The 24586-nt window shown below is 33.3% G+C and overlaps 2 protein-coding genes across 2 annotated transcripts in view; both read right to left on the bottom strand.

Moving 5' to 3' along the window:
- Positions 1–303, bottom strand: part of LOC121411997 (short-chain collagen C4-like) — an 8338-nt gene extending 8035 nt beyond the window's left edge. The window contains exon 1 of the mRNA XM_041604910.1: positions 298–303. Coding sequence (XP_041460844.1) covers positions 298–303 — 6 coding nt within the window. The remainder of the gene's footprint in view (positions 1–297) is intronic.
- Positions 304–6577: 6274 nt separating this feature from the next.
- LOC121410681 overlaps positions 6578–24586 on the bottom strand; it is an 81481-nt gene continuing 63472 nt past the window's right edge. Inside the window, 28 exon segments of the mRNA XM_041602926.1 lie at positions 6578–7847; positions 9400–9624; positions 10183–10251; positions 10902–11017; positions 11516–11687; positions 12029–12091; positions 12658–12672; positions 13090–13161; positions 13457–13528; positions 14105–14158; positions 14565–14618; positions 15353–15406; positions 15813–15920; positions 16365–16472; positions 16678–16785; positions 17387–17440; positions 17897–17950; positions 18767–18874; positions 19212–19265; positions 19669–19722; positions 20107–20160; positions 20771–20878; positions 21277–21330; positions 21789–21842; positions 22492–22545; positions 23373–23480; positions 23911–23964; positions 24250–24348. Coding sequence (XP_041458860.1) covers positions 7701–7847; positions 9400–9624; positions 10183–10251; positions 10902–11017; positions 11516–11687; positions 12029–12091; positions 12658–12672; positions 13090–13161; positions 13457–13528; positions 14105–14158; positions 14565–14618; positions 15353–15406; positions 15813–15920; positions 16365–16472; positions 16678–16785; positions 17387–17440; positions 17897–17950; positions 18767–18874; positions 19212–19265; positions 19669–19722; positions 20107–20160; positions 20771–20878; positions 21277–21330; positions 21789–21842; positions 22492–22545; positions 23373–23480; positions 23911–23964; positions 24250–24348 — 2346 coding nt within the window. The 3' untranslated portion in view covers positions 6578–7700.

Genomic DNA, 24586 nt, shown 5'->3' with positions numbered 1-24586 from the left:
TTACCCCTTCTGTGATGAAATATGTAACTTGCATTTCAAAGCAAAACATAAAGAAAATTATTTTGAACCTTAACTCACACATTTCCCAATAAGCGTAGATGTGAAAATGTGTGGTCACATTACCTGTATCTTGTGACTGACAAAATGAAGCTAAAAGTTGCTACAACCACAGCGATTACAATCAGCGATCTTCTATGATGCCTATGATCCTCAAAAATAAAACATGACTGAAATCTTCTTCCCTTTATGAATCTTTGCTTCAGATGTCCAAGTTCTAGATTTCAACCAACATTTTACCTTCATCTTCTTCGAATGAAAGAACTTTGGATGTATTCACAGCATCCCTATGGAGATCAAATGCGAAATACGCCATTCATCACTATTTATATATCCTCCAATGGAATTAGCTTTCAGTCACTGATAGTCGTTGTTGGTTATGTTTTTGTGTGTGTGTGTGTGTTTTTTTTTACAAATGCACATGCGCAGATATAACTCAGTGCGTCATGAACTAGGCCTGCTTGGTTAAAGGAAACTGATATCATTGATTTTATTTTCACCAAACTCACATGATTCCTACTTTAATGTAAATTGCATGCAGGTGGCATTAAAAATTATACACAGTTACTTTTAAGTGGTTAAATCGTTAACATAATTTATGTGACCTGAAAAGCGACTTCCAATCTTTCTGCATTCACCTTTTCAGAAATGAGATTTCATTTCGTTTTTCTTTCCACATCACACTATTGTATAGAGTAATGTTTATGCATTGTGCATTTATCAGTATTTGTATAATGAACAGGGTGACCAGATGTCCCGTATTTCTCGGGATCGTCCCGTATTTCAGAATATTGAACAAAATATAGTTATATAAAAAAGATCGGAGCAGATTCTCAACATGCTCAATGGTGCAAACAATCTCATATAATAAACAGTTTTTCAACCAGAATAATCACAAAACCCGCGGGAAATGTTTATAATTATATTATGGATTCTCTGAATACTGATGTTGTGATGTAATCGGAGGAACAAGTTTATTGAGTTTTCATAACTAGATCTAGTTGTTGAGTCTTGTTGTGATCGGTGCGAACTTGTAATGGGATGGGAGAGATTCCTGTGTGTGATGCCGCGTTGTTTCATCTAATTTTTAAGTTTGAAAACGTGTCACTTTGAAATTTTATTCATTTCTAAAACAAGTTGTTTCTTTTAAGAATTTAAAAAGTATTAAAAAAAAACACCAAGTATCATTAAGATATTTGTTGGATGATTTGTTTTTGCTTGAAGTTTTAATTTTTTCCTCTTTCTTTAATTCTTTCATTTTTTCTGTATCCTTCTTTCTTCATCCTTCTATCCTTCTTGCTTGCCCTTTTTTGTTCCATCTATCTCTATTTCTTGTCTTTCTTTCCATTCTCTCTCTGTGTTCTTTTTCCTTCTTTCTCTTACTTTCCTTCTTTTGATATTTTTATTTCCTTCATTCTTTCTCTCCTTGAACTTTTCTTTGCTTCCTTGTCTCTTCCTTTCCTTTTTCTTTTCGTTCTTTCTCTCCTTACATTATTATTATTTTCTTCATTTTCTCCTCCCTTCATTCTTTCCTCCCCTTTTATCCTTTCTTTCATTCTTTATTTTATCTTTTTCCCCCTTTCCCTGATTCTTTATTTCTTTTCCTTCCTTCTTTCCTTCCTCCCTTTTTTTTCTTCTTTCTTTCATTCTTTTTTCTTCCTCCCTTATCTTACTTTCTTTTTTCCTTTCTCTCCTTCATTTTTTCACACATTTACTCATTTCCCCTCCTTTCTTTTCTTTCTTTATTCATTTCAAAGAATGACGGAAACATTTTTCTCTCTTTTATTCTTTCTTTCATCTTTCTTTTATTCTAACTCTTTTTTATTTTTTCCTTCATTTTCCTATTATTTTTACTTCTTTTTTCTCAATTCATCTGCTTTCTTTCCTCTTTTCTTTCTTTCCTTTATTCTTTCGTTCGTTCTCCCTTCTTATTCTTTATATTTTCTTACGAGTCTATTACTATGTGTAGCATTCTTTGTTGATCTTTTTTATTAAGACCTGGATCGGTCGATCCGCTCGTACAGCGTGCTTTTTCGATTGTCCCGTATTTCACTTTGTGAAATCTGGTAATGAAATATAATAGTAAATGTTCGTTTTAACTTAATAATTCTGCAACTTCCTTTAAGAATCCTTAAATTCTTTGTCAAAAAGTAAAGAAATAATCATGCCATATGCCCTTTATCAAAATAAATTCCTTCAAATGTATCTTTAAACACAAATAATTAGGATTATTTTGCTGACAAAAGGAGTATTCAAGCCTGTCTGAGAAATATAAATTATGGTGTTTCTTTATGAGAATGTCGGTTTTACACTTTCTCTTGCTATTCGTCAACACATCTGCCATCTATATCACCTGAATAGCATGCAGAGAAGCAATTAGATTACTTTTAACACTTTTGAGATTCAACCGATACAAAAAATAAGGAATAAAAAGTTTATCTTGAACTTGACGAAATCGCATCTAACGCTGAAAACAGATGCTTCAACCACAATAAAATTGAGACATTAAGAACAATTGGAAGACTTAAATTGAAAAGTTATTGGCGGTTTGGTTATTTGTTATGTATTTTATCTCTCTTTATGCGCTCTGTGGCGTGATGTGCGCAATTTGATTTGTAAATTAGATATCAGTGATGAGTGAAATAATGATACACGACGGTGGTCAATTTGACACGTTTGACTCAACAAATTAAAAGGAAATAAAGGAGAATGTCGCGAGAAAGAAGAACAGATTGATCCTCCAACATCTCTATATGTTATGTTTAACTCCCCTCCACCGTGCCCCACAAAAACGATAGTACAAACTCATGGTGATGGCGCAGTGTTTCGACAGGATTTCAGTCCCACAACTAATCAGTTATGTATTAAACTCTCTTTATTCCAGAATGTTAGCAATTTGATAATATTTTTCGAAATTCAACTGAATCTCACGGTTGGATTAAAAAAATATGGAAGCATAATTTTCCTGCTCTGCTATATATAGTTCACGTGACTAGTAAAACATTTTCTAAACCATGTACGGCGCTGTTATCATCAAGCCAACCCGCTCATTGATGATATCGCGTTTATTTCCTCATACGCGGATTCATAATTACTCCAGTTTTGTTTTTGTGAGAGGGAAGGAATTCTAAGTTCAATTCAATTTGATTTCTTTCCATTCCATACCAAAAAATTTACACTAACAGGTATAAATATGACATTAAAATACAAAATTATGATCGAGATAAACTTACATCACTAAAATAGAAATTGGCTGCTGTATAAAACCTTAGAGGGCTTATCTCGACGGTCACCATAACATTACAAAAATTCAAAAGAAAAGATAAATTAATAGTTTGGTTTTATTAAGAAAAGCAAAAAAAGGACTATGAAAATAGGGAAAACCTCACATTTCAAGACCCAAAACACTGTGGAATATAAATTTGTATTGTTCATTTTTTTTTAAGATCAGAAAATGTGATATCTCTCAAGCTTCCATTTGAATAAATTTATATTTTTTTTTACAAAAGTTATATCTGATGGCAGTGTTCCACTGTGTCTGAACGAAGTGTATTTCAGAATGTTTTACAAACGCATATTATGATACTTTATTATAATTTCGGTATAACTATGGATTTTCCAATTCATGTAAAACGTTACATTAATTATAAGGTTAATGTTTACAAAGAAATATTTCATTATGGTGAATAATCAATATTTAAAAAATCCCCAAAGAATGGTTTCGTATGTGCAAGGTATGTAAATGAGGTAGCTATTTTTACAAATCTCTAATTCAACAGAGTATTTTTTGTATTTGTGCTTTACAATAGAGTACTTATGATTTAGGAAATTTATTAACCCATAATGATGCAATAAGATAAAAGTAGCAAAACTAAAGTATGTACTAAGCAAGATGTATATTTTGGCCTAGTTTGCTGATGACATCAATGCCTTGTAATAACTTCTTTCTCATACTAGATATGTGAGTATTCCGAGATAATTCATGGTCAAAAATGAGCCCGACTTCTTTAAGGTCTCCCATTTCTTGTAAAATGTCAATTTTGTGTAACCTTTTTGTCTGGAATCCCATTTCTTAATGTAAATGAAAACAGTTATGTGACCACTTTAATATATGTTTGCTATGTTAATAATCAGTTTTATCTGGTTATTTTTCAAAGCATGTCAACTGCCATGTCTAAATTTTTGTGAAAGAAAGAAAGAATAAATGAACTTTTAACTACGAAGTCAACTGTCGACGAAACCCAACAAAGAGCAAAGAGGGAGAGTCACAAAAATAGCAACCAACATAAATGTTGTGTTGGTTGCATGCTGTGGGCTGAAATGCGCGGGGGATGAGACTTTTTTAAGTGGGCTTTGAGGAAAGTAGCTTCCTTGCAGCTCGCAAGGGCTAAATCGGAGTAATATTATTTTCCTTTATTTTTACAATAAAGATTCATAGATGTGTAAGTTCCAACCATCATTATTTGTGAATAGAGCTTATAATGAACGCATTGATAAATTCATACTCACACCCAATCCTACATTAGAAAAATCATGGGATCTGTGGCAAGTCCGTTACGTGATTATGTGATTTTCTCATGCACACTGTAAATCAGTAGTCTCTCATATTTTTACATTCTTCGAGCACAGCACTTGACCAGACATAATCTCACACAATAATATACGAAAGTATATAGATGATTTTATCAGCTTGCTCGTTGCATATCAATAAGGACATCCATAAAACTGTTTCAATAATAAATGATAATACCAACATGCTTATATTGCGCATGCCAAATGCGTTTAATAAAATAATGCAACATTTTGAAATGTCATAACTTTGTTATTTTTCGTCCAATTTTGATGACATATCCAGTGTTTTGGTATTCTCATAACGTTGATTTTGGTAAGAGGAGAGCGAACTGACCAAAACGTACGGTTGTCTTTCATTGAATATGTATAAATGGTTAGTCTTAAAAATATATTTTTTGAAATAACTATTAGTAATACAGAGGATGAATTGACCTGTAATCTTATTTATGTAGAGAAACTCAATTTATTTTGAGAGGAAAAGTATATGTTCTGCTACTTGGTAACAAAATTGTAGTAATAAATACATTGTAGTCATTTAGTGGGTTTATTCCAAATTCATCCAATTGCCAACTCGTCTACTATCATTTGGTCTACCATCAGTTAGTCCACTATCCACACGGTCTAATTTCCAATTGGTCCACTCACCATTTCGTCTAATAACCAGTAAGTCCAATAACCATTTAGCCTACACACCATTTGGTCTAATTGGACTTAGTGTTAATTGTGTAAAATGAATGTAAATGAAACGGACATTAGACAAACTGGTTACGATATTAAATGGTCATAGACTAAATGGTGACAAGGCGTAGTGATGATTAGACCAAATGTTGATGGACGGAATGGCATTAGACTGAATGAAAGTAGACCATGTGGTAAGTGGACCAGTTAGCTTAAAGTGATTAGTTAACATTGGTTTGACTTTTAAAAAATCTGAGCTAGAAGGTCACACTTGTCACCTGTGTCTGTGATTTGTTACAAAAATAAAGCCCAGAAAAATTGCATTCGAAAATAATTATTTAGTGCTTCAAAAATTGAAATATAAAGTGACCGGAAACACCATCTTTATTTCATCCCATACACTTGTGTGTAGTATTTAGGCGTCTATAAGACACCTATTTAAAAAATCGGGATTTGCCTTTATTAAGACTACTCTGCACAGAATGTTGCATTATTGCATTGCATTACATTGCGTTATTGGTATAGTGAATCTGGCCAGACATGAGCAGTTGGAGGCTTAAGGTGGGGCTATAAAGGCGGTTGGTGCGTATATTCCTTAATCCTAGGCTAACATAGACCACAATTTAATGGAATGTCATCTAATATAGACCACAATTTTATGGAATGTCATTAATTGAGAGCAAATCAATTGTTCAAAATAATTTTGTTCTCCAATGAAATAGGATATGACCAGGGACTACAAAATATACTTCAAAGAATGTCTTTTTCATGAATATTGAAGAAGATGAAAGCTGACATTCCACAGAAGTGTGGACTAAAATTATTGTACCACTATCAAGGTAAAAGTTTGTTTTAATTATTAGAATACCACCCTTCCAATCAATTTAATGATTGTATGTAAGAAAAAAATCATTACCATCACCAACATCTTCATCCCGAATATCCCACTACCATCACCATCACATCACGATCACAACATTTATCACCTCCTCAAACACAATTACCACCAATATCACTACCATCATTGTCATCATCATCATCACCACGATCAACATCACCATCATCATCATCATCATCATCACCACCACCATCAACATCACCACCACCATCACCATCATCATCACCATCACCACCACCACATCACCATCAAAACAACTTTTATCGCCACCTCCACCACAATCTACCTGAAATTATAACAAGCTGCACAATCAATACATTCACAGACTGAACAAGTTCCTCATACACAGACAACATGAAAAAGAGTCACAAATTTCGTAGGGAAGCTCTTTTATTAATCAATAATAATCTCACACAACACATTGCATCAACCAATCTATTCAACAGTATATAATGTAGCATTATAAAAATATTGTCTTGACCATGAAAAAATAGAACATCTCTTGATTTGCATAGTTACTGAATTCATGAAAACACTGCCAATAGACACCAATTTAGTAAAGAATATCTGAAGACATGTTTGTTATGGAAAGTAGAAATGCGAAAAGACTTATGCTTGATAATTCTATTTCTATTTCTTTCACTGTCTTTTTTCTCTTTAGCTATTATGGAAGAGCATTCTAATCAAATTGATGACAAAAATACAATAAAATGCACAAGGTTAAAAACTATTGGTAAACACAGACGAAAGACACAATACAAGAAAAACCTCCAGAAAGATCAAAGACTTACTGGGTAACAAAGGAAACATTTAGATCTATTTCTACTTAGAAAGGCTTCTAGAGTCAGCGCAAGGGAGTCCACTTATATCTGACAAACTAGAGAGCTAGCACCATTTCAAAGCAAATCAATAAAAAGAGAATAAAGAGGTGAGAATGGTATACAATCATATATATATTCCACACCACTATCAAAGACACAAGGACATCAATAAGATTCATTTCAACCACAGTTTTGACAATTAAATTGAAAATGTATATGTATGGATATAAAAATAGATTATCTTTTGATCATACTTTAACCTGTCAATCAGATATATAGTAAGGCACATTTTTCATATCATTGAATAGATTGGTAAAGTACAAGATCATGTATTCCATCTAGTATCAACTTTCTGGTCAGCCTTCAAGGTAAATCGTGTCACTGGAGACTTCATTTTTGTCCTTTTCTGGTAAATTTTGGATTTTTGTTCAAGCCATAAAATAAGAGACTTCCCTACAAATAATTCATTATTGCTTTGTGAACACCATGGCAAGAATTTCAGTCTGCATAGATTTAAAAAAAAACACACACCAGACGAGAAAAGGGATGCTCCAGTTTTATGAGAGGCTGCCAGATGTTATGATAAATAGTCTCCAAAATTCACATTCTTTTTTCTGCTTTTTGCTGCTGTTATTTCAAAGACAATTCAAAATAGTTTAGAAAAGGGTCAGAATCTATGAGAAACACACAGGTCCCAAAGTAATACCAAACTCTTGGCCTTCTCCTCCAATATCTGAAGGAGCAACGTCAACAATTGGAAGACGGGTGTTTCTCCTGGTGGAATAGTTTATAACAGTCTGGCCCCATTCTCCTGTTCGGTCCTGTGAAGAAAAAAAAATGATTGGTTATTTTTATCTTAATAACAGTAACATTGCATTATCTAATGGACATGAAATATAGCCCCAATATTGAACATAACAAAAAAAATCGACCAATTAAATTAAGAAGTATTGTTAAAAGCAAACATTACTGTGGCATTAATTTGCCTGGAAGCCAATTTGTTATCCCATGTTTTATTTTTCATTGGTTATTAATTTATGAAAGTGAGAACCAGGGGGGTGTTTCATGAAAGGACTTGTCGGACGTTTTATCTGACATGTCCTGTTTTATCCGACAGTTACCATAGTAACAGTGCTTGTCAGCCAGTCAAAATCAAAGAAAGTTATCAGACCTGACAACTTGTCGGACAGAAATGTTGATGAAACGCTCCCCTGATCTACCTTAGATGTGAACATGTCATAATATGAAATTAAGTTAAAATGAACAATAACAGTCTTCTTTTTAGGAAAAGGTGCCATCTTGGGGCTAATGCAGAAACAAGTGGATTCAATCTCAACTTCTAAAATCACAACTCCCCAAATAAAAAAACGCTTGATTAATAACCGATCAACTGAAACACTGGACATGGGAAAGGATGGCATTTCAACATATCAAAACATTGCTATCACATTGCTATAGTGGTATACGATGTGCTGAAGGCAAATATGTCTTGGCGATTCTAACTTCGCAAATAATAACATATTTGTGAAGAACGGGGCCCAAATCTAACTAAGATGTGGACATGTTACAATACAAAATAGAACTTAATCAGCAATACCCAACTTTGTTCAACAAATTGATTGCTACCTTGGGCTTGTGGCATTACAAAAAATGCAATGAAAGAAAAAAAGAATGCAAATCAATTTTGAATTTGAAACTTGCATTTTTTTTAAATTGGCCCCAGGTGAATAAAATGAGTGTAAGTATTACTGTATTATCTGTACATTTAACAGAAGGTTTCATTATATTCTGCAGTAAACACTACAAGGAAAAGAAATATCAGTAAGCTATGCACATTCAGTTGCTATGTGCTATATACACAGACACAGGGGTGTGATTAAGTGTGCATGGGAGGGTGGGGGGATGTGTGTGCACATGTATGCTACCATTTGGGGGCTGTGCATTTGAAAAAGATAACTTCAAAAAACTTGTTTATTATTGTGAAGGGAATAAATCAAGTGAGCGTGGTATTTACAAGAAGCTTAATCTGATGTAAAAGAATTTCTCTGGGTGGAATGTGTCTGAATGAATAAAAAAATAAACACCAGTTGCAAAAATATCTGTAAGCAAAAAAACTCAACAAGTCAGTACCCAATAACTGTTAGGAAAACGACCATCATTGTAATTTTATCACTATTCATGTTACTGTCATTATAAATCTCACCATTATCTTACAATTGGTTGAGGAAACTAATCATATAATATTAAATGTAATTTTCACGCTCTTGCATCAATTTTTTTTAGTGAATTGCTCACCTTATTATAATTGCATTTATCACAAAACACTGCACAAGGCAATGTAATTTTTTTTAAGAGGAAAAAACGATAACTTACTTGACATTCATCATTTCCAATAACTTCATATTGTTCAAAACTTGGTGCATTAGGTGATAACACTACATCTGATGTGGTCATGAGTTTCAGAGCCTGCTCTGTGGATCCAGTGGTCCTGTCAGTGACAGCTACAGAGTTCTTACAGTGGTAGGTAACATTCTGGTGTGCTCTTGTGGACAACAGACGCAGGAAGGTAAGTTGAACTTCACTAGCCTGGTATGAGAACTGTAGGGTGGAATAAAGGGAGCAAACAAAACATTAGTTTCAAACAAAAATAAGAACAAATCAAAGGCAAAGAATTCAAAGGGCATTTGATAGAAGAACCAATGGTCATTCTTTGATATTGTTGGGTACTGATATTCCTTATTATAAGGATCCTCCTAACTCTTTGTTGACACATTTAAACGCCACTTTAATTTCTGTATATAAATCCTACTTTTCCTCATTGCTCAAGTAAGCAACATTAGTATTTTCCTATCATGGGTATTTGATCCCATCAAATTCTACACCCCAAATGATTAAAAATTTATCATAAAAAATGTATTGGAAGTTAGAAATTCATCAATATGCTTTGAGAAATAGCGATTTTGATTTTCCTATCATGTTGTGAATCTACAGATTTATTCACAAAGCAACAAAGTATGAGGCACTCTGACACAAAGAAATCAAAGTCAAAGGGAATTTCAAACACATAACCCAAGAGCAATTTTTATCAAGATGCTCTTAACTGAAAATGAAATTATACTTGACATTGAAATTAAAGATTACTGGAGAGAAACCCACCTTATCTAGACCCATTTCACTGATATATCTTGGTCCGGCTGGGCCTTCGTACCATTGTGCAGGTGCGATCTGTAAAAAAAAATTATGAGAACGATTAATACAACATAATAACCATCATTATCGATAAACCACCCCTTTTCTTTTAATTCTACGATGGAGACAACTTAACAAGGGACTTGCATTATGCAGAATAATTCTAGAAAAAGTCCAATCATTTATTTAACTCTCTTGTTATGACCCTTAAACCACCAGACAAGTGCATTATTTTAAGCACTCTTAATTGGGGTGTACACTCTATTATTTTTAAGGGTGGTAATTTTTCAGCTGAATACTTTAAAAGCGAAATTTAATCTGGTAAACGTATTAGGTGTTTTATAGAGCTTTCAATAATGTGTTATTTGATTAGGAGATTATTATTAGTGCATTTATGTCTACACAACTCCATTCTCAATTCTTCTGACTTTTTTCAACAAAATTTCAACTCTTCTTAGTTTGGTCTCAGTTGCATTAATTTCTATGTTTACCTTCGTAGAAAAAGCCTTCACAATAAGGGTGTTTTAAAAAAAATTGCTTATTCACAATAATTCCTGGGTATAGTCCTATGATTAAAGATTTTGGGGGTTGTTTCTCTATATCTGTCTCTTTCTTTTGCTCTTTTAATTTACTTCCCAGCATTGCTATGCAATATCTGCAAGAAAGATTCAAAAAGTCAAACATACCGAATCAACTACAGGTGTAATGCAAGTCTCTGGGCCACCACTCTCTCCACGCTTCACACAATGAGCTAGGAAAGCATCCTTGACAGAGCCCTCATTGGAATCGATCCAGTAGTTGCCTGTTTGAGAAAATGAATAATCAATTAATTCTGGAAAATATGTAAAAGTCTAACTGTGTAATCCATCACAAGGCTTTGTTTTGCACAACATGGATTAGAATTTTTATTTGCTGAAAGCCATTTCTTTCTTAAAAACTCTTTATTCAGCAAAAAAAAAGTTATATTCTTTCACAAAAAGGCAAAAATGCAAAATATTACTTTGAAAATGGTATCACTTCCAAAAGCAAAAGCATGGTATAACTCTGTAAAATGGTCTTGTATCTAAACGATTTTTTTTAAGATCCAATAGTTACCAGGTAAAAATTCAACTTTGCAAAGGGTGTGGTTGCTTATTCAAAACAGTATCACTTAAAAGTCACTTTAAATGTCCAGAATGTAAGGTATTTTAAAATCCAATAGTGTATTCCTTCTTTTTATTTTGTTTAACCCTGCTCTGACCGGTCCTTTTGGTAGCATTCACTTGGGATAGTCAAGTAACTCCTGTATCCATTCTCTTACCTTCTTCAGCTTCTGGGAAGCACTTGAAGAGATCCTTACAGCTACGGAGGGGTTGGTCGCGGCTTCCAAGAGGTTCAAAGAGGGAGCGAACTTCACTCTCAAACTTGGCAATGTATTCCTGGAATTTGGTTCTGTCGATCTCATCAACGGTCTTGGGAACCTCATCACGGTACTACAGTAGGAATTACAAATATAAGAATATCAATATTCAAAAGCAAAATGGCTGCATATAGGCAAAATGGCTGCATATATGCAAACTGGTATTAACTTGTACTTATATATCACATACAAGAAAGAGAGTATGAAAAAGACAGGACAGGTGGATAAATTACATTAGTTATATTCAAGAGGAATGTAATAATATGCTATATATATTTGTATCATTTTCAGTGATACAGAGTAACAAATCGATATATCCATAGAGAACTGACTATTGTCATTGTTTGGTATTTCTTTCTATACATTTAAATGAAATTGAAATTAAAGAAACTTAAATTGTATGTATGTACTTACATAGTGTGAATACTGGCTGGGTCCCTTGGATTGTTGAACTGGCATTCGTGGCATGGCAGCAGCCTGTAAAAATAATAAAGAATAAAATTCCAGGGGGAAGGGTTACCCAAGAAGAACTAAAATCAATTTCAAGAAGCTGTAGACCAAGCAAATCTCATAAAATGTATACTAGTAAATGAACACAGAAAGAAATATCCAAGGGATGTCAAAGAGATTGATTTAAATTTGTGTAATTAGGAGATGCAAATTTTAGAAAACATGTCAATTTGAATTTGATTTTTTACTCTATCATAACTCTTTATGAAACAATGCCCCAAATCTGACAGACAGCTTTCTTTCATTTCTTGATGAATCTGAGTTATCTTTTAACACATTTTCTAGATTTTTGCTACAAATGGATGCAAGGAGAATCCAACTGAATTAAACATCATCATAACATTACACAAAAACAGATACTTAGTTTTTGCATCTACATAGCAAAACATCAAGAATCATTGTCCATTTACCATTATTTCATCAAATAAATAATAATATCAATAAATGTTGCAAAAATCATTTTTCAAAGAAAGGTACAGCAGTGACATTTAATTGATCAAAATACAAAATAAAAGATATTAAAAAAGACTTACCATTGAGACTTCACCCTGTACAGAGAGACAAAATAAAAACATGATTTAATTATCATCTTCCAATTTGCACACATGGATAATTTTAAGTAATATCTACTTCAACCACTCATTTACATGGGATGCCCTAATCACTCTTTCCTACATGAATGTTATTAATCAAATCAAATGTAATAGTAACATTAAATTTGTTATACAGGTAACTATACAAGTTCAAAAATATTTCAAGTTGATGTTTTCATAGCATAGTTATATCTTTATATTTTCTTAAACAATAATACAAATGTGTAGATGAATGTACAAACAGCTACAAAGTAATGATATCGGTTTCATCAAGGACTTCTATCAATGGATTTAGTTTCATATTTGTTGTTGCCCCTCTTGAAACTAGTTCCTTATTTCTACATCAATGTAGATAAAACAAGTCGAACTTACAGGTGGTCCAGGTGGTCCAGGGGGTCCTGGAGGTCCAGCGGGTCCAACACCTCCACGCTCTCCACGTGATCCCTACAAGAAAACAAACAATACCTCATTTACTTAATCAAATCATGTATTGATCTTATAAATTTTGCAAAAAAAAAGATTTCCTCCTTGATAAAAGATTAGAAGATCCGTAATTAGTGAAAAATGAGGTGGGGCATCATTTTATCCTAAAAAGATTCACATTGATGTATGATGTAAATAACTCCTATTATTGGATTTCAGAGCATCGCAAAACTCAAATAATATACGAACAATTATTTTACTTATAGACCCCTATAATAAATTGTTAGGTTATATACATATCAAAGATGGTACTTACTCCACCTCCACGAAGTCCTGGGGGTCCACGTGGTCCTGATCTTCCTGTCTTTCCACTCTCTCCAACAACTCCCTAAAAAGGTGAATGATTTGTTCAGAAACCTCAGTTAATTGGAGCTGGTATGTCACATAAATATTTGCAATGAAGTGGACACCGGAAATTATTATTTTCAAGAAACTTACATTACAATATATAATAATATAATTAGGAACTCATTCAGAATTGCTTTCACGAGATAAAAACATTAAAATACAAAAAATCCATTTATCCGATTTTTTTTCCCAACTTTTCTCACTACTAGTATTTTGAAAGATTTTATTAAAAAAAAAATTGGGGGTAGAAACCATATAGTATGCTTTGTATTCATATGCAACTTCTTGTTAAAATACATATGTATTTTGGAATACTAGTACCCTATACACCTAATAATCTTAGGTGGTCTAATGTTTTCACAATTTTCAACACATTTTATGTTTAAACAAAACTATACAGAATGAAAGAAAATACAATGACATCATAAAGAAATTTATTGAAACTCTTCATTTGACACCAAAATTGCAAAATGTTATGCACTAAAAATGTTACCCATGCAAATATAATGCATGTAAAGCAGTTCAATAAAGAATAAGAAAAGGAGAAGATACTTACAGGGATACCTCGGATACCCTGTGGTCCACCTTCTCCATTAGGTCCTGGCTCACCCTAAATAAATTAATTACAAATTAGATATTATGAACATGTGATTGATCAGAAAGACATGGGTTTGTACTATTAAGCATGAGATATCCTTTGCAAAATAATTTTTGAAAAATAAAGATTCACAAAAAATATTGAATCATACTTAACATAAACAAAAAAACTAAGAATAGATAATTTCACTTTGTTTCAGGAAAAAAAAATGTTTTGGCTGTGTTTTCAGCAATATTGTAAATTTCTAGCATCGAGGTAAATCTAGAAGCCAAAGAACAAGTCATCACAAGATGTACTGTGCAGTTCCAGTTAAAATGTTGACATCCGTTAATCAAATAATGCACCCCCATCTCCCCAGAAAATATTTATATGATAAATAAATAAAATGGATTAATAATTAAGAAGAGATAATACTTACAGCAACTCCAGGCATTCCCATCCTACCAGGCATTCCAGTTTGTCCCTTATGTCCCTACAATGTGGAATAGAAAAGAAAAAAAAATTCAGGATAATAAACGAAAATCAACTTAATAAATAAATAAATTCAACTAGCTAGGTGAACAATCTATCACAAACAGTTTGAAACTTTATCTTCTTTTCTTGATTATCCAAACATATGTATAGGAATATTTCTTCAATTTTTTCAACAATGTTCTTCATTACTTACTTTTGAAAATCAGGAAATGTATTATAGCATATAGATTCTCTTTAAAAGAACTACTGATAAAGTAGTGGCTCAAGCTAAATCCAGGGTGATAGTAGTTGCACTTTTCATACTCTGGCAAAAAACATTATTCGCTTTCATTCATAACTGTTATTCATATTTAATTTTAACTTTGAATCATACCACTACAGGAAAAAAACAATAACCTTATGAATTATACACATTAAAATACTTGGATTTTTTTCTTTATATGATCAATTTCATCATTCAACCATTAATTTTCAATACATGTCATTGAATAAAATCACAACTCCAACATATTCTACTTTGGGTGAAATAATTTCTCTTTTTGATGTGTGTGTGCAGATATATATGTCTCCTCCTCACATAAAAGACTGTGCAATTCAGAATCAAAATTAAAGCAAAATTGATCCCAACATGATTTGACAATAATGTTATATACCAGCTAATGCATCCTAGCATCTATTGCAGCAGAGGTATAACAAATACATCAGAAAGTGAAAGTCAAAGTGTGTACTCACATTAGGTCCTTGGCTACCAACTTCACCACGGGGTCCAGCAGGTCCCATGGGTCCCTTGAGAGAGTAAGAAAACGTGTAAATATCACAGAAAATAATAAGAGTTTGTAAGTATCTCATTATGTCACAAATCATTTTTGCTGCACCTATGAACAGGCTTATTCAATTCAGAGAAGTGTATCCACGCATTTTATTTTCTTTCCTTTCATTAGAATATTATTAATTCATTACATGGTTGACATATTATCTGTCTATTCCTAAGAAATACTACAATTTTGTAATATCACTGCCTTCAATTGATGTTATAAAACCTTAGAAATCTGTGTTTTGTCCATGCACACTGGCAAAATTTCTCATATTCAAAGAAAGAAAAAAAAACAGTGTTTTGCTCCTCGTTTGAAGGATAGAAATTAACCAAAGAAGACTTTAAACAATTAATTATCTTGAATGAATTGAAACTTACCATTGGTCCAGTACCTCCAGACTCTCCAACGTTGCCAACTGGACCTTGTGCTCCTTGCTTACCACGGTTTCCACGCTCTCCCTGTGCTCCCATAGGTCCAACAGCTCCCTGTTATAATAAACACACATAACATTATCATGAATATCTTCAACAGGCTCAATTCTAGCTCTTATATCTCAGGAAATAAAAATCTACAGAATTAATAATTCACATGAAGCAAGAATGTGTATCAAGTAAAATCCTTCCCCTTGGGTAGGATATGCAATAGATTAAGAGCAAGAAACAAAAATGGTTACAACTGTGAAACTTCTGGTAGTGTTAAGCAGGATTTAGCCAAGAAAGCTTGCACAGGTAATTTGAGATGTTAAATCACAGGTCAAGAACACATAAAAGGTTATTTTTCAAAAAGAAAATTTGTTTCAATTTAATTGTTTTACCAATCAACTTATCAGGCTCTATGAGTGAGACATTATCAATGGGTGTAGAAACCCATTACAAATACTTTTTGAATACAACATTATAGATGAAATGAGAAAGAAGCCAGCTACTCACACGTGGTCCCATTAGTCCATTCATTCCATTGTTACCCTTGGGTCCAGTGTCTCCTCGTGCACCAACAGGTCCAACTGGTCCAACTTTACCATCATTACCATCACGGCCCTGTCAACAATGAAATAATTATATGAATTACTAGTGGCATTCCGTTTTAGTATTCAAAAAAAAAAAATCAATGACCAATGGCCTTGTTGAACATCTCAAACATACATATTACTAACTCACAAATACATTTTTGTTGAATATAGGGATAGAGCAGTTAATATTACAGAGCATGAATAAGAGGAGAGCACAATTGCACAAAACTTACATCACTTCCTGGCATTCCACGAGGTCCAGCAGGTCCAGCTGGTCCCATGCGTCCACGTTCTCCACGCTCACCATCAGGTCCGGTGGATCCCTCATCTCCATCAGTACCCTAGGTAACATAAGGCATCAACATATCAAGTCAGTATAAAATATCACAGAATAAAAAGAATGTTCAGCAGTGTAGATGATGTAAACTGAACTAAATGGCATATGACAAGAAATTGACAAAGCGACTTGTGCTAAAACTGAGATTTGCAGCAAACTTCTGATCCATAGAAAGGAATGGGATTTGACAAGGAATTTCAACATAATGAATATTAAGCAATATGCTGGAAGAGAAGAGCATCACTTCTATTACGAACCATTTCAGTACAGCCATAGAATTGTGTAATTGTGTTTTTATTCTATAAGATATTGCCCACTAGCACCACATTGCAAAGAAGCAGAATGTAACAATTGTAACATCCTATCAATAAAAAACAAATGCATTTGGAATTTATGACATTGTATACTTTGAAGTATGTTTGAAGCTTCTGACCATTAACTGCACTGTCTTTTTTGTCTTTTGATGCCCACAGATTGCCTTGACTTTTGGAAAATTCTTTTTGGTATATTAAAGGTACAATGTACTGTGCAAATACTCTTCTCTTTTATGAATACTTTTATTTGTCTGAAAGTTCATATTATCAGGTAAATATGGGGATACACACCCGTCTTCCAGGTGCTCCAGCAGGTCCAGGTGGTCCCATCAATCCATGGGTTCCCTACAAAGAAAGAAGAAACACATTTTTCTCAGTAAACTACAGCTACAATTTTACTTACCAGTAAAAGTGGCAGCAAATTATGATTTTATGAGAGAGTCTTGAAAATTGTCCTTGTATCAGTATAGATCTGATCTACAAAAACCAATTTAACTTTGTGATACTGAAAAACAGTATATGAAGATCACCAATACAGATATCATGTGGAACAGTGTATTAATATTATGTAGAAAAAAGACTTGCCATCTGGCTGGAGGGCCATGCTAATTTTACTTATATCTCGTTAATTCACATTTTACCAAAATATTTTTTCACTTAGGATTCTGTTCGAACTTTTGAATCATTAGTACTCAACTGGCACTTGATGTTTCAGAGAATCACTTCTTCCATATAATGTTTATTAAAAACATTAACAATAAAGAAATGTTGATTTTAAGAGAGGAAATATAAGAATCTTACCAATGCTCCCAAGCCTCCAATCTGTCCTTGAGGTCCCATAGGTCCCATAGGTCCCTGTTAGCAATAAAAGGACATACACACAAATATAATGAATGGAAAATTGGACAAATTGATTGATGGACGAATGAATGATCAAATTGAATACTGAAACAAGTATGGATAAATCAATGAATGAAAAAAATAATACATCATAAGAGAAAATTGCATGAAATAAATGATAACAAAGGAGGGTACTCATAAATGTCTGAACAGACACTCTAAAAAATGTCATTGACACATCTTATACATGCACTATGTTCTCCCACAGTGCACAAATATTTTTTTAGAATATATTTTTGTTAGTTTGATTGAGGCTCAGTAATTGCAGCAACAAATGCCTAGAGAGATTTTTTCCAACTTTTCCTCTCTCACATTATGAAGAAATAATGCACTAGTCTTTTCTCTGAAGGTCAGCACTACCACAATTATAATCCAATATTCAACCTAATTATCAATACACAATTTAAATTGACTTTTAACTAATAATTCTTCCCCCAAATAATACCTCAACCCCTCAAATTTTTCACATTTAATATCTCTTTAAACAATTGCCAAGTTTTGAATGAATGAATGAATGAAGATATACCTTAATCTTAATAATGCTATTTATTGCATAGCATAATAATCTGGTTTTTATTGTTTTTATGATAGCATTATTACCAATTTATTAAGGTACCTTGTCAAAAAGTATCTGCTGCATCTTTAGCAGTAACCAAAGAGGCTTTCTTCAAATTCCTATTGTTTTATCTATGATGAAGTGTGAGAATTGGTAATGAAAAAATACTTCAGGCAGTCTTTTTTTTTATTGAAAGAAAAATCAATATCACTCACCATTGGTCCATCACGTCCATCATCTCCAGTGCTACCCTGTGGTCCAGCCAATCCAGCTGGTCCTGGAGGTCCACGTGGTCCTTGGTTTCCTTGTGGTCCACGGGTTCCCTAAACATAAAACCAAAACAATTTTTTAAATACGCATTCATACTGATAGTGTTATCAAGGTCTTAATAATAAGAATAATAATGGTAAATTTACCCAGGGTAGCCACTTCTGTCCCCAAACTGTTCTCCTAGCAGGCCCTGCTATTACTATTACCCCAGCTAATTATCATTATGATCATTATTGTTAGTAGAGTAGTAGTAGTAGTAGTAGTGGTGGTAGTACTTTCGAGGTTCAAAATTTATTACTTTGCAAGAGCTAAGATTTTATTTCAGATATATTCATAAATAATACAGCAATCCATGAAAAGAACTTGAATCCAAGTTAATCATATACGTACCATACGTCCGTCATCACCAGGGCGGCCATTATTTCCAACAGGTCCAGAAGGTCCCTGTCATCAAAAAAGAAGAAACATTTCACAATATAATCAACCCCATGATTCATTAAAATACTGGAATGACATTTAAACAGAAATGTAGAAAATTATGAAATTTATCATTTACAAGATTTGAGGACTTGGGTTTTATCCCTGATTTATACAATAATTATTGACATCTAAGCAGGCATTGCATGACTTAATTCAGTGTCTTTGTTTTGAAGAAATTATAAAACTTGATCACTTTCATCAAAAATGTTGTAAACAATGAAATGAAAATTAATTACATATTTGTTTCAGAACACCAAGATATGCCTTGTATGATATTGGATAGTAGAAAACAAATAAAAATTGATAAGCCCACTGCAGCGTATATCTAAATTACAGAAAATGGATGCAATGATGTAGTATTACTTACTGGTTCACCAACAACTCCTGGAGGTCCATTCATTCCAGGTGATCCCATAGGTCCCTGTGGGAGGGGGAAAGAGGGAGTGAAAGGTAAGAAGAGCAAGGGGGAGGGGTAAAGTGAAGAGAGAATAGCACACAGAGGTAGTTTGGGAGGATAGGAGTGAGAGGGGGAACACAAAAAAAATATATTGTATTATATCATATTTCTTCTTGAAAGACAAAAATAAAATACAAATAACAAAAGAACTTAATTTATCACGATAAGCATTGAATATTGAAAGCTTTACTCTTATCACATCACATCAATAAACTTGAGATTCGTTTTCCATAATCAGTGACCGTGCTTGGCAATGAATTCAAGCATACCGTAGCAAAATCAGTTATCATTCTGTTATTTGAAACTTCATGAGTAAAAAAATCTAAAGAAGTAGAGAAATATACTTACAATTGCTCCTTGGTTGCCAACCTCACCACGGCTTCCACGGGGTCCCATATTACCCTGCAATAATAAAAGTGAACTTGATCAACATAACATTCCAATAATAGCATGTCAAAACTAGAATGAATGCTTATATATTACTAAAAGCCCATAGGCCTAATACTTTTAAAGTACACAATTACATGTAGTGTTATAATCACTGTTTTTTCATTTACCAGACTCGCAAAATTGCACAGTTCTATGTATTCGGAAAATTTGCCTGAAGACAGTAAAATTCATTCATGATCTTTAAGGCTATAAATCTTTTAGTATGATTAATCAAGAGGTTTTGACTCTGGTGGTGGTTGTCTGGTTAAAAAAAAACTTTTGGCACGTACACAACTCATATAACATCTTACCCAGGATCCAACATTTTGATCATATAGTCTTTTACTATATACCAACTACAATGATTAATTATATTTCTACAACTTTTTTTCACAATATTCATATAAATAATTGCACATACCCAAAATGCTAAGGGTATGCCTCTGAGTTCTTTCAATAAATATAAACGGGACATCATAATTGTGTAAACCCACATTCTGAATTTCGAAAGAGTAAATGTGTCAGTTTTTCCTATTATTTCCAGGAGGTACCACTCTAAGAAAGAGCTCCTTAAAGCACTTACCTGAGGTCCACTCCTTCCAGGTCTACCCTGGCTACCAGATGGTCCAGCTTCTCCCTTCTCTCCTTGTAAACCAGCAGGTCCACGTTCACCTGGAGGACCACCGGGTCCCTGAAATTTTTTCAAAATGATTTATAATGGTTATAAAAAATAAATGTAATAAAACATTTAAAACAACCCATTTTGTGTTTTTAAAGCTTGGTGAACAAACAAAAATACAACAGAATATTCACTATTCATCAAATAAAAGAATATAAAATCTTCATTGATTCTTTTGTGAATGAACTTTATATTGTCCTTTTTATTCTACATATGGATTTCACAGATAAAATTAATTTCTCAGATCACAAATCATGGAATTCAATGGCATTTTTTTTTTCAAATTAAGTCTTTTATATTCCTGTCATGGGGTATCCTGTCATCATTATTACCGTAGTAGGTCCATGTTATTAACAGGTCAAAATATACAAGAAAATCAATAGTTAATCAAATCAGTTTTGTTTACTTACAGGGTTTCCAGGGATACCACGAGATCCCATTGATCCTTTCTCTCCACCAGCTCCCTGTATAAAATAATTGAAATCTTTACTTTAAATTTTATCTATTTCAACAATCTTTTTTCTCTGTCGCTACTTCTCTATTTTTCCTCATACTCTCTCACTGTCTTAAAATTTTGTTTAATATTTTTATTAACACCCACTTCAAATATTCTCTATTAAATAATTCAATGAATCTCTAAGAAAATTAATTTCTTACTACTCAAAAGGATCCCCTACAATTCTTAATGGATGAAAAATTCCCTTAAGAATGCAAAAGCAGTTAACATAGGGGATACAATCTTTTTATAATTCAACATATTTTCTTGAAAGCATGCAAATTTTAAGAAGGCTTGCTTCCAAAATTCCACTTGGCAGTATTGATTTTGAACTGTAATATATTTTCATTTAACATTTCTTTGCTTTAAATATTATCAGAGCTGAATAATGTGAAAAATGCATGTTCTTCTGGAGGTTGTACTTACGCGTTGTCCCTTTGGTCCTGATGGTCCATTTGGTCCTGGGTCACCAGGCAGGCCCTGAATTAAGAAAAATACATTGATTTGTTTAGTAAGTTGCTACAATTTCACAAGGATCGTAGAGACTGAAATCCATTAAGGCATACTGAGATTCATCAAAATACAGAACTTTGTCTATCTTGCCCCTTCTCCCTCCTTAAAAAATACATGGTTGTAGAATTGTGAAAATTCATAATTTATCACAACAATGAACCAATTTTCTGATTGCGATCAAACAAATCTCCTGTTAGTAAAATACATCACCACCTAAAGAGATGACATAAGGGGCAATTGCTTACCATCAAGATTTTTTTTTCAAGTGTAAAAAAACTTAAAGAAAAAGGAGATTACATTGATGTGTAAAACCCTACTATTTAATGGGAAAATAACTTTCACCCCCCCCCCTCCATCAAAATACCCAATCATTTCATTCCATAAAAGTATACCCTAAATCAAAGAGGTGTTCAATTCCCAAATAGGTGTATATTACAAGCATTAACAGTCTGGGAAAGTAACACAGACATTTGTCCAATATTTACAATTGACTGTACCTTTTTGTAGATGGTTTGCCATAGATTAAGAGCCATTTTCTCATTTATTGCATCTTTTTATGTTAAAATGGTCTCATTCAACATTCATAATGGTCAAATCATAAAAAAGAGTTACTTACACTGTCTCCTCGTGCTCCTGATACACCCATTGGTCCCATAGGTCCCATGCCACCCTAAGCAAGAGAATAGAACAAAAAACATGAAAAGCACACTTTACACAATGAATGATACAAAATTTGTCCTTTCACCGACTAGTATGATACAATAAGAGTGTAACGCCCATCCATAATACAGTACTACCAGTAATACAAAATAGTTTTTATCAATTATAATAATAATATACAGAAATGTATAGCACAGCTTTTATATGAATATATTCAGCTGCACTTCTTCAGAGCTCTTTTTACTTAGTTCTATGTGTACACAGCAAATTTCTTAATGAAAGAGATGTTTCTAATTATTATTTAATCTATGAATTGGCAATCCATATGCATATGCGACAGAAAATTAACGAACTATGAGTTTCTCTCTGGATATGTTGTAAAAGCCGAATTGAATACTGCAACCCAACTGATATGTAGCACAGTTTGAGTGAACAGCTACTGTTCTGAAGGTAACATACATATATTTGTTCCTGAAATTAGCTTTCATAAAAGATCTTCCTTTCATCAAAGATCCCTAAAGATGAATTAAGCCAAACAGATGGCAGAAGGTGATGATTCTCAATGACTGTGTGTATTGCTAATACCAGACAGGATCCTGCTTTCTATTATTAGTCTTACGGGTACTGTAAGGAATGGTTTATCAAAATGATTGCAAATATAATTCCCAAATCTATGTGCATATCTATTCAATTATGAAAGATTGAAAAAACAATATATACATTCCATGAACTATGGTTAATTTTTTAATTTTTTAACATTGACTTGGTATTGATATTAAGGTTATGCAATATCCCAATGGTAAAAAGAGCATGAAGAGGAAAAAAGATGATACATACAGCTTCACCAGTCCTTCCTGGAGGTCCAGCGGGTCCAGCTGGTCCACGGTCACCCTGTGCACCCATCTCACCACCTTGTCCAACACCACCACGGAGACCAGGGGGTCCCTAAATAATGTAATCATCAAAAGGCAGAGGGATCAACCTCACAGAAAGAAACATGCAGCTACCTCCAAACATTCTTGACAATGATCAAGAATGGACAAAAATTCCTACCAATGGGAACAGGATTTTATGCTTCATTAGAAAACTGTTTCCCAATCAAATTTCGAATACATAATATTCTCTCTCTCAAACTTTGGATAGAATTTTAATAAATTCCTGCAAGTAATCATTTGCTTTAACTCTAATAGAGTTGGGTTATTGGACCCATCTCATTATTGCAGAAAATGTAGGGGGCACATTCCCTCCCCCGCCCCAGTTAAAACTGTTACATGGCAGTTATCATGAATTTACAGAAACAATATCTAACCGTTTTCCTACCCATATTGATGACAATAACATGGAAACAGAAAATCCAACAGATAATTTTACTCACAGGTAATCCACGGAGACCAGGCTGTCCCATGCTTCCAGCAATTCCAGTAGTTCCCTATAAATCAAAAAATAAGAAAAAAATTAACATCATCATATGTTCTACAACATCTACCCCTAGCAAACATCCTCCAAAAGCAAGGTGAATAATGAATAGAACATCCATGAAGTAAATTGAATGACTACAGATTCTCCAGAATTTTTATCATGATGCCTGCTGCACTTATAAATCAAACTAAGAAAGGTTTTTTTTTTAAATGCAAGATAAAAATCAACTAGTTTAAATATTTAAGTTGAAATAAAAACATTGTGAGACAGTTGATATATTTTGAAGCATACTTACAACTTCTCCATTTCTTCCTGATCGTCCTTCTGTTCCACGTTCTCCAGCGATACCTGAGGCTCCCTGGATTCCTGCAGCTCCTCTTAGACCTTGTTCACCCTGTAAATTATATTGCAAATTAGTATTCAACTCTTGATTATGGAGTAGAATGAAGTATATTGCAACTAGGTTAATGCGGATGAGGTTTAGCAAATCAGGGGACTCATCTCAAAGAGGGATGGAATGAATGTATTAGGTTTAAATCACAGTGAATTAAAGGAACATTGATTTTCTGTGCCTGGGTTAATCCCGGTCCCATCTCATTTTTCTTCTTTTGTTTTGTATGATTTCAAAATTT

Source organism: Lytechinus variegatus, chromosome 3 (assembly GCF_018143015.1).
Source record: "Lytechinus variegatus isolate NC3 chromosome 3, Lvar_3.0, whole genome shotgun sequence".
NCBI classification, from domain to species: Eukaryota; Metazoa; Echinodermata; class Echinoidea; order Temnopleuroida; family Toxopneustidae; genus Lytechinus; species Lytechinus variegatus.
The sequence above is the reverse complement of the archived record's forward strand: the minus strand, read 5'-3'. Positions and strand labels throughout refer to the sequence as shown.